Source organism: Odontomachus brunneus, unplaced genomic scaffold (genome assembly GCF_010583005.1).
Source record: "Odontomachus brunneus isolate Ranch 3 - 2012 unplaced genomic scaffold, Obru_v1 Obru_scaffold_008, whole genome shotgun sequence".
Classification (NCBI taxonomy): Eukaryota; Metazoa; Arthropoda; class Insecta; order Hymenoptera; family Formicidae; genus Odontomachus; species Odontomachus brunneus.
Window position 1 is genome coordinate 3,550,389 of NW_022639458.1, and position 12,882 is coordinate 3,563,270.

Sequence of the window (12,882 nt, forward strand, 5' to 3'; positions counted from 1 at the left end):
ATATATATATATATATATATATAATATATATATATATATATATATATGTAATATAGTACAATATATAATACATATAATTTTTATTATAATATAGTAATATATATACAGGGTGTCCATAAATGTCTGAGCAAATATCTCATAACTGGTTGAAGTTACAAGAAAGTTTAATAAGCAAAATTTACATGGCTCTTAGCTATAAAATGCATGTAAAAATTTTTTTTTACTCTTGACCTTTTCGAGTTATGAAGGTCAACGTAGTTTTTTTAAATGGATATCTATAATATTTTTTGCATATTTAAACAGTATGAGTCATTTACAATCAAAATCATATTCAGTAAAAAATTGCTAGTATGCATCGTTTACGAGATAATCGGCATGTTAAGTTTTAAAGTAATAAATTGTATTATGAATATTTTTTAATGTTAAATAGATTGGAATGTAAAACAGATTGAGAAAATAGAGAAAGTATGAAAAAGTTTTTTCATGAAATATTTATTAACACATAAATTGCTCGAAATTTTTATCATCATGATCGATACAGCATTCAACGCGTTTTATAATGTTTCTCATTGTTAATTGCAGCATGTCTATTGTAATACTTTCAACAGCTCCAGTGATCTTATATCGTAAATCTTATGTGTTAATAAATGTTTCATGAAAAAACATTTTTTAATTTCTTAATCTGTTTTATATTCCAGTCTATTTAACATTAAAAAATACTCATAATACAATTTATTACTTTAAAACTTAACATGTCGATTATCTTGTAATAAACGATGCATACTAGCAATTTTTTACTGAATATGATTCTGATTACAAATGACTCCTACTGTATAAATATGCAAGAAAATTATAGGTGTTTATTTAAAAAAACTACGTTGACCTTCATAACTCAAAAAGATCACGAGTAAAAAAATGTTTACATGCATTTTGTAGCTGACTAAGAGCCATGTAAATTTTGCTTATTAAACTTGTAACTTCAACCAGTTACGAGATATTTGTTCGGACATTTATGGACGGACACCTTGTGTACACACACACACACACACATGGTCCCGACTTTTTTGGCCAGACTTCGAGATTTTATAGGAAATTTAATTCTGAACAACAAGTTTCCTATAAACATGGATCGAAAAATGGTTCCTTAAAAAGTTATCGCCCAAAAACCTCTGAAATCACGATTATTTTATACGTTTTTATAAATATCAGGGAAAGTATTTTTCGACAAAAATTAATAAAAGTTGTATAGGAAAAAGTATCTTTTAGACGGGACGAAATTATTTTAGTATGTTCCATAGGTTTTAGATAACTAGTTTGAAATGTATTACAAAAAAGTGTTTAATAATTTTTGACCCATGTTTATAGAAAACTTTTTATTCAGAATTAAATTTCCTATAAAATCTCGAAGTCTGGTAAAAAAAAGTCGGGATCACTCTGTATATAGTAATATGTTTCCTAATGTTGGTTCTTGGAGTGTCACGAATGCCTATATAAAAATACTTGTGTAATTATATACATAGTAGTAAACAGAGAGAATTTGACTATTACTTCAGTGCACCTGTTCATTTCATTGCGCCACCGATATTTTAGTCGATTCTCTTATTCTAGTCGATAATGTTTGACATTCCGCCAAACACACCTGACCTGTTTTCCTTCCATCAAATATTAACAAAATTTTGTACTATTCCATTATTTATTAAAGAGCAGAAATGAAATCCAATGATATTTGAAATATTTGTTTGTAGTCAAGCGTAATGTTCGGAAACGCGAGATGTGTCCATCCTCTTGTTATCTAGCGATGCTCTCGAAGCAACGGGAAGTGTATTGTGTTTGCCGTGATTGGATAGAAAACACAATGACATCAGCGTAATTAAAAGTGTTACGAGACCATTAGTATACATATGAGAGTAATTATTGAATTTCCAATGAAATAAAAAGTCATCACACAATATTGAAGAATTCATCGTGAATTTTATTGCGTATAACATCACGTTTTTCGTAAAACCGCCAGTTTCACAATTCCTGCGCGTTGGAGTCAATTCACACTGGCTAAAGCGCTAATGCGTCGGCGCATCTTCATCGACGCTGACGCCGACGCTGATGACCCTTGCCAAGACAGGGACGTCTCATGAGGGGCCAGCCGATAGTAACTTGTAAAATGTTTTGCGAAATTTCCAAAAAATTTACACACTATAATATTACACAAGCGCATTTCCCCCATACAAATTTCTTATGCAAAATTTGACCAAGCATGAATTTAAGAACAACAAAATGATAACGGTTTTAAAAGGTGATGTGTTTACTCTTCAGTTTCAAACTTTCACGCGATATCCTATTTTGTTTTATTTTATTTATAAATATCTCTTGACATTTGTAGAAACAGTACCGTTCACAGGGTTACCGTGAATAGTCCCTTGAAGACACGAAAATTCTCTGTCTCGTGAATGACGCGCGAGTACACATTCAAAAGTTTTCTTTCCTTGTCAGACTCGAGTGGACATTTCCTTGTATTTCAGTCGCAGACATTCGTATTTAAATTTACCAACACTTGGTCATTGACCCGAGCGAATGTTCTCCACGCTGTCATTTTTTTCACGAGAATCCACCGACAATCAACAAACACGGCTAAACTCACCAAAAGTGAGGTACGCCGGCACTGTACGCGACATCCCTGTATTCGCTTGAAACCTGCGCCCGAGGGTGACGCCATGTCGACGTGGACCCTGCAGTGCTCCCCCGTTGCAACCCACGTACACCCTCGACTAACGGTGACTCGCACGAAGAAACGACCGCTCTCTGAAAACGGACTGGGCCATCCCCGAAGCTCGTAATCGTCGCGCCGGATCACTCTCGCACGGAGCATTTGGGCTATGAATGAAGACCCAACCCTTTCACCTCGAGGTAATTAACATCCCTCAGCGGTAGCGGTACTCGCGTCGTATTCGCTCGACGTACCTGCCGGATCCATCCGAAGTTCGCACGAAGCATCGCGTCAATCGCGCGAAAAGAATCGCGCATCTCTCGCGGAAAATGTGAGGGAGTAGCGCGCGTGACGTGACGTGTGTGTGATTACGGATTGTTAAAAGGAATATTAATGTGCGTGAGCAAGCGACGACGTTTTTATCGATTGCATTACTTATGCATGTGTGCTCGGGAAAGAGCATCACTCGTAGATTGTACACATTGTTACGAAGTGTATTAAGGTTGGTACATCCCCTCGTTGTGCGTCACTTTGACGTTTGCCATTTACGCCCGGTCATTGCGTGCGGCTGTAATACGGCTCCAATTAAAATATAACGGTCTTGCGTAAAGGAGCTCGGCACTATTATATTAACATAAACAAATGGTTGACTTTACATGGGGTCGTTCCCAAGTGTTCCTCCACGTGAACACAGAAAACATGAGGTGATAACAGCTTTATTCTTCTATTTTATTTCTCCTTCCAAACCGCCTTGTTTACCTTGACCCTAGAGATAATCAATGAATTGCGACTCGGTGACGGAGAAGGTTAATTATTCTTTTGTAAAGGAATTTTACAAAGGGGGTGTACGCGCGCGTATAAATATTAACATTGCATTGCCCTTAGGTTCTGGCAGTGCTGCTCTTATCTGTGATTCCATGGCCGGGTCCCAGTGTCTTTAAGATATCATGTCCCCGCGATCGAGCGTCTGTAGTGAGGAGGATAGTTCACAAGGTGAGAAAGAATCGATGGATCAATTAAAACTCACCGACAAAATGAATCTATCTGTCGAGACTCCAATAATTAATGGAGACGATACGAAATCGATTGGAAGTCGTGGCTTTGCCTGTGAGAAAACGAAATGTAAACGCGTGTATTTCACACGATCTTTATCCGCAGAAGGAGAATTCCAGCGATTTTTTTTCAACAATATTTGTTAAGCTCGTTAAACAAGTGAAAGATGATAAAGAAGAGAGACGTAAGTAGACAATATTTTAAACTATGCCGCGGTTTCAGAGATGGATGCCAATACTGAAGAAGTATCAGGTAGAGTTGCCGTTGGAATGCCCATTCCACGAAAGTCGAGATATTTTTCGACCTCAACAAAAGGCAAAGTACCAGCACAGGCCCTCGCAATGGACCTGCGGCCTCTGCGGCAAGTCCTTTTACGCGGAGAAACATCTGGACGCCCATTTCGATAACAGACACAAAAGCAACGTGAATACGGTAAGCACTTAAAGGAAATTTAGAAATTTAGAAATTTAGAAATTTTAGAAATGAAACAAATAATAAAAGTTACTCAAGAATTGTGACAAAAAATACTTTTACGCATCTCTCTTTCTCTTTATCTGTGTCATCGGTAAAACTTCATGAATATTTTTTGATTGACGCTTATTCATGGCTTCTTTGACATATTAAATGCAAAAAAATGCAAGATAATAGCCTTTTTTCAATAACTTTTTAATAAATTTTCTTTATATATACATATATATAAGATTTTTAAGATTCCTTCAATTTACATGCTAACTTGAGTTTTATGTGTGTATCTCATATTCCATTTAACACCTTCTTTGATATTTTACTTACATCAATTTCTTTTGATTCTATTCAATCTATTAACTTTGCCGAGAGGCAAATCTCTTTAGAAGCTACAAGTGGCATTTTGTGCGTTTTCTGCAAGTTCAAATTGAAAGCAAGACTAAGATTTAGACTCTGGTATATTGTACACTGTATGCTAATATTCTAGACTGTGTCTCGGAGTGCACAATGAATAATTCTTTCTCTTTCTCTCTCTCTCTCTCTCTCTCTCTCTCTCTCTTCCTATCTATCTATCTCTCTGTTTCTTCTTATGAAGGCGGAGGACGCGGTATGCCTAGCAGACTACTGCGACATTATGCGCTGCGACGTATTGGGCAACCGTGACTTTGAGAACTCGGTAGACGACGACGGCAGTCACCTGAGCACCGACATTCAGGTCTGGCGTGAGAACACCGAGCAGCAACGGCAGCAGCAGCAGCAGCAGCAGCAACAGCAACAGCAGCAACAGCAGCAGCATCGCACTTCCGTCGTGCCATGCGAGTCACGTGGCCTTGCCAGAATGTATCCTGCGGACAAATCCTGCGCCATCGCTGGCGGTGGCGCGATGACGAATCTGCAGCGTTATTGCCGGCGCGATAACCATGACGGCGAAATGCACAATCACAGACTAGCAAGATCGTCTTATCACAACGAGATCGCCGGGCCGGACAACAAAAGCAGCGCCTGCGACGGCGAGGAGGACGAGGACGAGGATGACGAGGATGCCGAGGACGAGGAGGAGAACCTGGTGGAAGCGGCGCTGCCCGCCGTCGACAAGAAGCAGAGGCGCAGAGGGCTGCATCTGAGGAAACTCAAGTCCAACTGTAAGCCGGAGGAGCTGCAGAAGCTGAAGACCCAATGCGAAGTTAGTCGCTGCGAATTGATGTAATAAAGTCTCAACGCGATCGTCGCGGTCATTCGTGCAATACACTTTGTAGATTATTCATGGAAATGTGTAGCGCTATCAGAGACATGTAATGAGCCGGATTATCCATACCCGTGCACTCTATATTATAGATATATCGTGTATATATCTGTTGCGGCACAAGGTCGCGCACTTTGTCTTGATAATTAATATCTATGGCTCTCGAGCCGTCTTGAAACTTCGACTTATCGACGCTCTCTGATATCTTGAATCAAGCGAGTCAAGCGAGTCCTCGTTAATCTCCGTAATCGATATTGCGAATCGCGTTTCCAAGCGCGTTCCGTTCGTAATCCGTCGCGAGACGGATACGCGCGGTGCGTTTGCAGATACGCCCGTCCGCAAATACAATGCCGATGGTATTTGCTGATACAAGACACAGAGTCGCATTCATCGTGCAATTGTCGACAGATACTTGTGCGCGATTGCATCGCCGGGCTGCTCACCAATCTCTCCGTGCGGGACTTTCAAGAGATCGAAGGTACGCGATTGCAATTAAGCGCGCATAGTGCAATTAGCGCGACCATAGCGGCCGTTGACATCCTCTTATCGGTCGTTCTTTCCATCGACAGGGGAGCTGAATCGCGCGATCTGCTGGTATCTTAGCTGCGACAAATACTGGGAGGACACGAAGAGGCAGCAGCGTCACACGCCGTGGTACTTACTGACCGTGTTCATGCTGCTCCTGTTCTCGTCGATCTACGCGTGTTACTACGTCATTTGGGTCTGCTTCAAGTACGTCACGCCGAGCTGACACACGTCCTCCTACGTCGAGTCCCGTCGCGCGAATTGTCTTCCCGATTGGGAAAATTGCGAGCGCGTAAAGTCACGTAGAAAAATCAGCTCATGTCGATGATTAATTGGCGTGAATTATCAATCAGCTTGCACATTTGTACGCTCGGAGAGCTATGAGCGGTATAAAAGAAATATGACTATGAATAGTCGATATACCGCGGACCTTATATAACACAATGTCTGCGTAGGCCGCTTTGGAATAATCGCGCGCATAATGTCACGTCATTTGATATGCATGACAGCGATTTTTACATACGTCCTCGTCTAAAAACGGGTACTAAACGAATAGTTAGAAAAAGAACTGACGTTTTACGAGAAAAAAAGAACGGATACATTCCGCAAGTAATCTTTCAACAACAAAGAAAAAGTTAACTTTCTTTTGCTCGGTCTTTCACTTTAATCGATATTTTCAAACAATGGCAGCTTTTCCAAATGAACGATCACGTTAACGTGAAGCATTATCGTTGAAATTATTACGACATCGCAACTCTGAGTGTCGCATATTGCAGATACAAATCTGATAGCAGTGTTTCATATATGGAGAAAATATTGTAGGAAAAATTGCAAGAAAATTTTGTGATTTTGAATCATACAGAAATCATGACAGAAATTATTGTATATTTGTTTAAGAATATTATGCACGTTTAGCTCTTTTTTACTAGAAAATTGCTGTAATTATTGAATGTCTTATAATAATGTCTTAAAATAATATATACTTCGTAAATCGTAAAGCTTACTCTTTCTAATTTATGCTACAATGTCATACCTAGAAAATATACGGTAATGGCAGTTATATAAATGATACTGTACGAGTTTTGTATATGTAATCAATATATATAGTTTAATGAACTATTTTGTACTTATTGTAATTAAAACTGAGTGGTCGATAGAACTATATAGAGAAAATTAGAGAACTGTATATTTAATTCTTGTAATAGCTATTCAGCCTCAGTTGCAACAATTATAAAATAGTTTATTAAACCAATAGTTTATTATGCACATTGATTCTACTATGCAAAATTCATATTGAATAAACTCGCATATGATAACCATACGAAAAAGATGGCTATATAAGCTCGGTACTTTCTCTAATAATTGCTAAATAGTATGTTTTAGCACATGAGTGTAAACATAATCTACTGCAAATATTGATTGTTTTTTAGAATTATTATAAAAGCGAACTATTTTAATTATTGAAGAAATTACATTCTATGGCCGTCATACACGAATTTATGCTAGTCATCACTTGTATAGTCATCACCACCGTGTATTCTTCTTTGAATGCAGTATAGTCGAGTTTTGCAAAAAAAAAAAATATTGCAAAATGAAATGTTCATGAAATTTCAACATAATTTTTGCTGCAATATTTTCTCCGCGTATTTTGTAAGAAAAAAATGTGGAATCTCTCTTCAATTTCGTTCTCGTAACAGCACCGCGGACGAAGATCGACTGGACGGTACTGGCAGTGTGGATTATAACGGCAGCACGGATCGCTCGAGCACCTCGCCGTTACACGACCCGAGCATTCACGGTGAGGGAAGATTGGAAAGACGAAAGGGCGACCACGGGGACGAAAATCTACCCTTGTCCAGCGAGGACATGCCTGACCACTACATATATGTGTCCTATCCGCCCGAGCTGAAACGGCGACTTCTAGAAAGGTAAATCGAGTCGTGCGAGAATGCGCTCACCGAGTGACCTGCGTCGCAATCGTACAGCGATCCTCCTGCTTACAGCTGCTACAACAGGACCACTCGTCTGTGAGGCCGGGGTGAGACGGGTCTACGAGGGGATAACACGGCGACAGATTGTCCCGGACCTTGCACAAAGAAAACGAACAGGCACTCTCGAGGCTGAAATTCTTCACTCTCTCATTCTTCTCGCTACCCTCGTGTTTTGTATACAGAAAGCGAATAAATTGCATCGTGGACACGATCTCGCCTGCTTCTGCCGTTCGTTTCATTTGTTTGACCTTACGGGAGACTTCACCACACGGGAGACAGAAAGAAAGCGTAGGTGTTTAATCATGGGAATTTTCATCTCTGATATAATTCGACGGTTCCGACTCACACACCGGAAAGTTGTGCCTCACACAAGCAGCGCTGTAAATCCTTCCAGGCTTTAGTAGATTTCGTTAATATACTCGTTATATCAAGGATAACGAAGGTTTATCGATTAAAACGATACATATCGTGACAAATAAGCTGATATATATATTTTTTTCACAAATATTTTCTTTTTATTAAAATAGCATTTATTTAATAGAATTATTTTTTTACTTATGTACACATATATATAAATATATCGTTAGATACAATGAAATTAAAAACTACAAAATGGAAATCCTTCACCTCGGCTCTTTACCGGATTTTTATTATTTAAAAGAATGGAATATAATCAATAAATATTTAAAAAATAATAAAAAACAAATATATAAATTATCTAAGATGAAACAAAAAATACATTTTATTTTTGTTGAAGCATGAAGTGATTCAATGCGGTTCGAATTAAAACCAATATGTCATTTTCATAGTTCCGTCGGAATCGCGTTGCGTATCCATCATGCTGGATTGACGAACCAAATGGCGAACATTCGCCGTGTTCAGTCGTTGTTGTTCCTCTAAAATGGATGAAGCAAGCGGCACTTCAGGCATTTCGTGCATTTCAACGGTTTCTCTTGCCGATAAGTCCTCGTAGGATGTCGCAATCGACGAAGGTCTATAAATCGTAAACTCTGATTGAAACATGAAACTATTTAAAAGAAACCAAGGAAATTAAAGTATCATTCCATAGATATTAAATCAAGTAATAGCTTCCATAACTGATATACGATATTCCTAAATAATTGTTTTTTTTTTCTCACAAATTTACACTTTTGCTTAAAAATTCATTGATTGCATTTTGTGTTAATATATTATTTAATTGTTTCACGTGAAGTCTCTCGGACGGTGGATATAGAAGTCATTTTCTGAAGTGTTATAAGCTCACAATTTTTTGCTAATGCGTACTTTGTGGGAATGCAACGGATGCAATCCGCGCACGTCCAGTCTTTGCCAAACAATTCTCCTTCCTCCACCGTCTGTGGCAGACGATGGTGCAATGTTTCTGGTAACCGCAGTCCAGACAAGCCCCCAATTACTGAGATCGCGCCTAAGATAACTAGAGGCAAGACAAGATTCTCTTTTCCCTGAAAATAGGGTTAGTAATTAACAGCCTTCAACAGGTTGTACAGCGAGATGTTTCCTTTATGAAAAAGATAAGTAGCAATGATGGAACAGCAGGATTCAATTCAAACTTACGAGGTATGTCACGAAGGGTATAATGATGAGTCCGAGGCCGCTGATGTATGCAGAGAAGCCAATCGCAACTCCGCGCAATTGAGTGGGATAAAGTTCCCCAGCAAAAGGATAAATAATTAAGAAAGACGCCGATATCGCCGACTTCGACACGAGAAACAGTATCAGCGTCTCCAGCACGGCATCTTGAATCAAGAAAGATCGAACAACATTCGCTAACAGTTCGGGCCAACTCTGTATACATCAATTAACAATTCCTTCGTGTGACAGCTGATTACAACATTAAATAACTCCTCGTTTTTGCTAGATGCAATGCCGACCCATTATATAATTAACTAATTATATCGCTCCACTATCGTTAATTAACCGAGTCATTAACTAATTGACTAATGGTGCGTACCGGACGAAAGCAGCACCGTGGCAATGCATGACACTCCAGCTACCACCATGCACAAACAAAGCGGCCACCGGCGGCCCCATCGATCCATTACAACCCAACATGCCATGTAACTGGGAATCTCGGCAAGGGAAGAGAACAGGAAACTCAGATGTTCCTCATTCCCCAGGGCCGGCCCGTAATAGGAAAGACCGACGTACACCATGTTGTTGGCAAACCTAATAGAAGCAAGATGCATTGTCGCGTTGGACATTACGTAAACCTGACATTTCATTATAAATTATCGCTCTATTTTATTTAAAACAGACGAGGTAAAAGTATCACAATTCTCGGACATATACTTAATTCTAAACATTCTTATTGTGTTTTAGTTTTTAACTTTCAACATAAAATATATGTATGTATTCAATATTATATATATATATATATATTGTGTGCATTGAAAGTTTATATATTTATATTTAAAAACCAAAATAATAAAAATGTCTAGGATAGAGATACTCAGACAAATAAATGCGTGCAAATTCACCTATTGACAGTGACTTTGACTTTGCAAATTTGACAGTGACTTTATTATTTGATTTGTAAAAGTTACATTCATATTTATCATATAGGACGATGAAATAGAAATATGAAAAAAATACGAAAAGAACTATCGAAATTTACTCAAGATAACGTGTCATGTAAAATATAACATAAAAATCAAAATGGAATTTTTCATAAATTTTTTGTGTATTGCATCAATATAACAAAAAAAAATTATATTGTTGTACGATGTAAATTTAGCCATTAATAATCGACGTAGATCGGTGGATAAATTAACGGCAGGAACACTCGACATTCAGTTTCACTGACTAAGAGTGACTGAGCGGATCGTGAAGATGACCGAAAAATGAGAAGTGTGTCAAACAAGAATAGAATAAGTAAAGAAACACTGACGCGTGCGCGAAGTGTTACGTTCTTAATGAAATATCCGTGAAATCGATGTGTGAACACCTCTCTCCATTTACCAATTTAAGGTAATAAGACACGTCTTGAGGCGCATGTTCGGCGTTCTAAATAGCGAGAGGACGCCGGGACCAGCTCGTAATCTCTCCTCCTCGCTTTTCGACCTCGACATCGTCATGCGCTGACGGAGTTTTTGTGTAAATGACACCGGAAGTTCCTTGCCATTCACTCGGGCCAAAGTCTCAAGAATGTCGTTAGCTTCACTTAGGCGACCTTTCGCTAGCAACCATCGCGGTGATTCCGGTAAGAACCTGAAATGACCTCCGACTTCTCGCGCATTTACGATACTTGTAACACGCGTATGAGAATAAAAAATATCAAGGATATTCCAGAATGTATTTTAAAGATTTCTGTCTTGCAACTAATTTATAAGTCAAGTAAATATTATAATTTATGTGGTGATCATAAATTCGAGTACAACTGAGTAATATTTTATGAGTATAATTTATACGAAATAAATTACGCTAAAGTAACATGATGTATGTAACATCATAACGTTTCGTTAAGTCATTATCTTTTTCGTGATTAAATTTTTTATAAATAAATTCTTTTTTTTTAAACGTTCGCTTACCACCAGTAAAAAAAGTAAATCAGGAAAGGCGCGCTCGTAGTTACAGCGAGTGTTCGCCAATCGCGTATCAAATAAGTAACAGCTGCTAGCATGCAGAGGCCCATAGTGTAGAAAGTACAAGTCATGACCGTCACGAATGAACGATAATTTGGTCCGACAAGTTCTAAAGCTGCCAAAATGGGATTTTCATTAAATTACCATATATCACAAAATTTAAATATTGCCGGAGTAAAAAAATGGTGATAAGATGTTACGAGATATTGCGAACTGTGTCGATAAGCGATTAGTTTAACAGAGAGAAAGAGAGAATTTATTCAAGTGCTTACAGATAATAAATGGTATTTGGTAAATCGCCGGTATTGTCAGGCCTACGATGACACGCGTAATAGCCCAAGTCCAAAAGTTATTTGATATCGATGTTAAAAATCCCCCAGTTATTAAGGTCGCCAAACACGTAAAGAAGGATAACCTTCGTCCAATTCTGTCGGATAGAATTTTTCTATTAATAAATCAAGGAAAACATCAATCTAAAACATCTAAAACGCGCTAGAGAGAACACATATGTGAAATATAATCTACAGTAAAAAGAAATATGTTTTGCGAGCAAAAATTTTATTCAGGGGGAAAGGAAGAGAGAATCAATATTATATCTAAATAACAGTTAATACAACATGACGTTAAATAAGCTTTGTGTTGAGGTTGAAAAATTGAAACTGAAATGAAAAGGAATAACTAAAGCTGAAAATCTTTGAAAATTTAACGTTTATATCAATGTTCTAATTTACCTGTCATTTAGTGTACCGAATAAATACACGCCTATAGGACCTCCCGTATTAAGAGCCACCAATCCGATCGTCGGATAAATCGCTCGACCGCACACAAGATCAAACTGTAATGCAGTCGAAACTTTGTGGAATTCAATGAAATTCAATGTATACCTGAGAATCGAAGCATTCCCACACTGAGAGAAAGTATCCGATAAAAAATTAACTAATGGATATTTCCGACTAAAATATCGGTGAATTTTTATATCCGATCAAAATAACCAATTAAATTTAATTGAATACTTCTGTTCATAATAGCATTTTATCAGATAAACTGATAAAAAAATTATGAATCGATATTTCTCATCAGATGTTTCCTGATCAGATACAAAAATTCATCGGTATTTTAATTGGAAATATCCGTTTGTTAATTTTTTATCGAATAATTTCTCTCAATATGCTCATATAAATCCCAATTATTTAACGTAAATATAACACATAAGTAACATATCATGTAAAACTGTTATATATATATATATATATATATATATATACATTTATGTGTGTATATATATATATATATATATATATA

At 37.7% G+C, this 12,882-nt stretch overlaps 2 protein-coding genes and 1 pseudogene across 6 annotated transcripts in view; 2 read left to right on the forward strand and 1 right to left on the reverse strand.

Moving 5' to 3' along the window:
- The first annotated feature begins 1,798 nt into the window (after positions 1 to 1,798).
- Positions 1,799 to 2,866, forward strand: LOC116854126 (annotated as a pseudogene).
- Positions 2,757 to 8,200, forward strand: LOC116854144. 4 transcript variants are annotated; one of them, XM_032835765.1, is made up of 8 exons: positions 2,757 to 2,901; positions 3,587 to 3,694; positions 3,977 to 4,186; positions 4,815 to 5,402; positions 5,871 to 5,940; positions 6,032 to 6,194; positions 7,685 to 7,915; positions 7,973 to 8,200. In XM_032835765.1, exons 1-8 carry the CDS (start codon positions 2,875 to 2,877, stop codon positions 8,016 to 8,018), a joined length of 1,443 nt encoding a protein of 480 aa, XP_032691656.1. In that variant the 5' UTR covers positions 2,757 to 2,874; the 3' UTR covers positions 8,019 to 8,200. The 4 variants fall into 4 exon arrangements, with proteins under 4 accessions (XP_032691656.1, XP_032691657.1, XP_032691658.1 ...); XM_032835766.1 differs by having other exon boundaries at positions 7,991 to 8,200; XM_032835768.1 differs by lacking the exon at positions 2,757 to 2,901 and adding an exon at positions 2,956 to 3,203.
- Positions 8,201 to 8,485: 285 nt separating this feature from the next.
- LOC116854142 (carcinine transporter) overlaps positions 8,486 to 12,882 on the reverse strand; it is an 8,608-nt gene continuing 4,211 nt past the window's right edge. Inside the window, exons 4-11 of one of the 2 annotated variants that reach the window (XM_032835761.1) lie at positions 12,312 to 12,415; positions 11,853 to 12,007; positions 11,527 to 11,695; positions 10,958 to 11,206; positions 9,951 to 10,165; positions 9,554 to 9,735; positions 9,263 to 9,441; positions 8,486 to 8,972 (exon numbers count right to left, since the gene is read on the reverse strand). In XM_032835761.1, coding sequence (XP_032691652.1) covers positions 8,762 to 8,972; positions 9,263 to 9,441; positions 9,554 to 9,735; positions 9,951 to 10,165; positions 10,958 to 11,206; positions 11,527 to 11,695; positions 11,853 to 12,007; positions 12,312 to 12,415 — 1,464 coding nt within the window. In that variant the 3' untranslated portion in view covers positions 8,486 to 8,761. The remainder of the gene's footprint in view (positions 8,973 to 9,262; positions 9,442 to 9,553; positions 9,736 to 9,950; positions 10,166 to 10,957; positions 11,207 to 11,526; positions 11,696 to 11,852; positions 12,008 to 12,311; positions 12,416 to 12,882) is intronic. The other variant, XM_032835762.1, reaches the window with a different exon arrangement.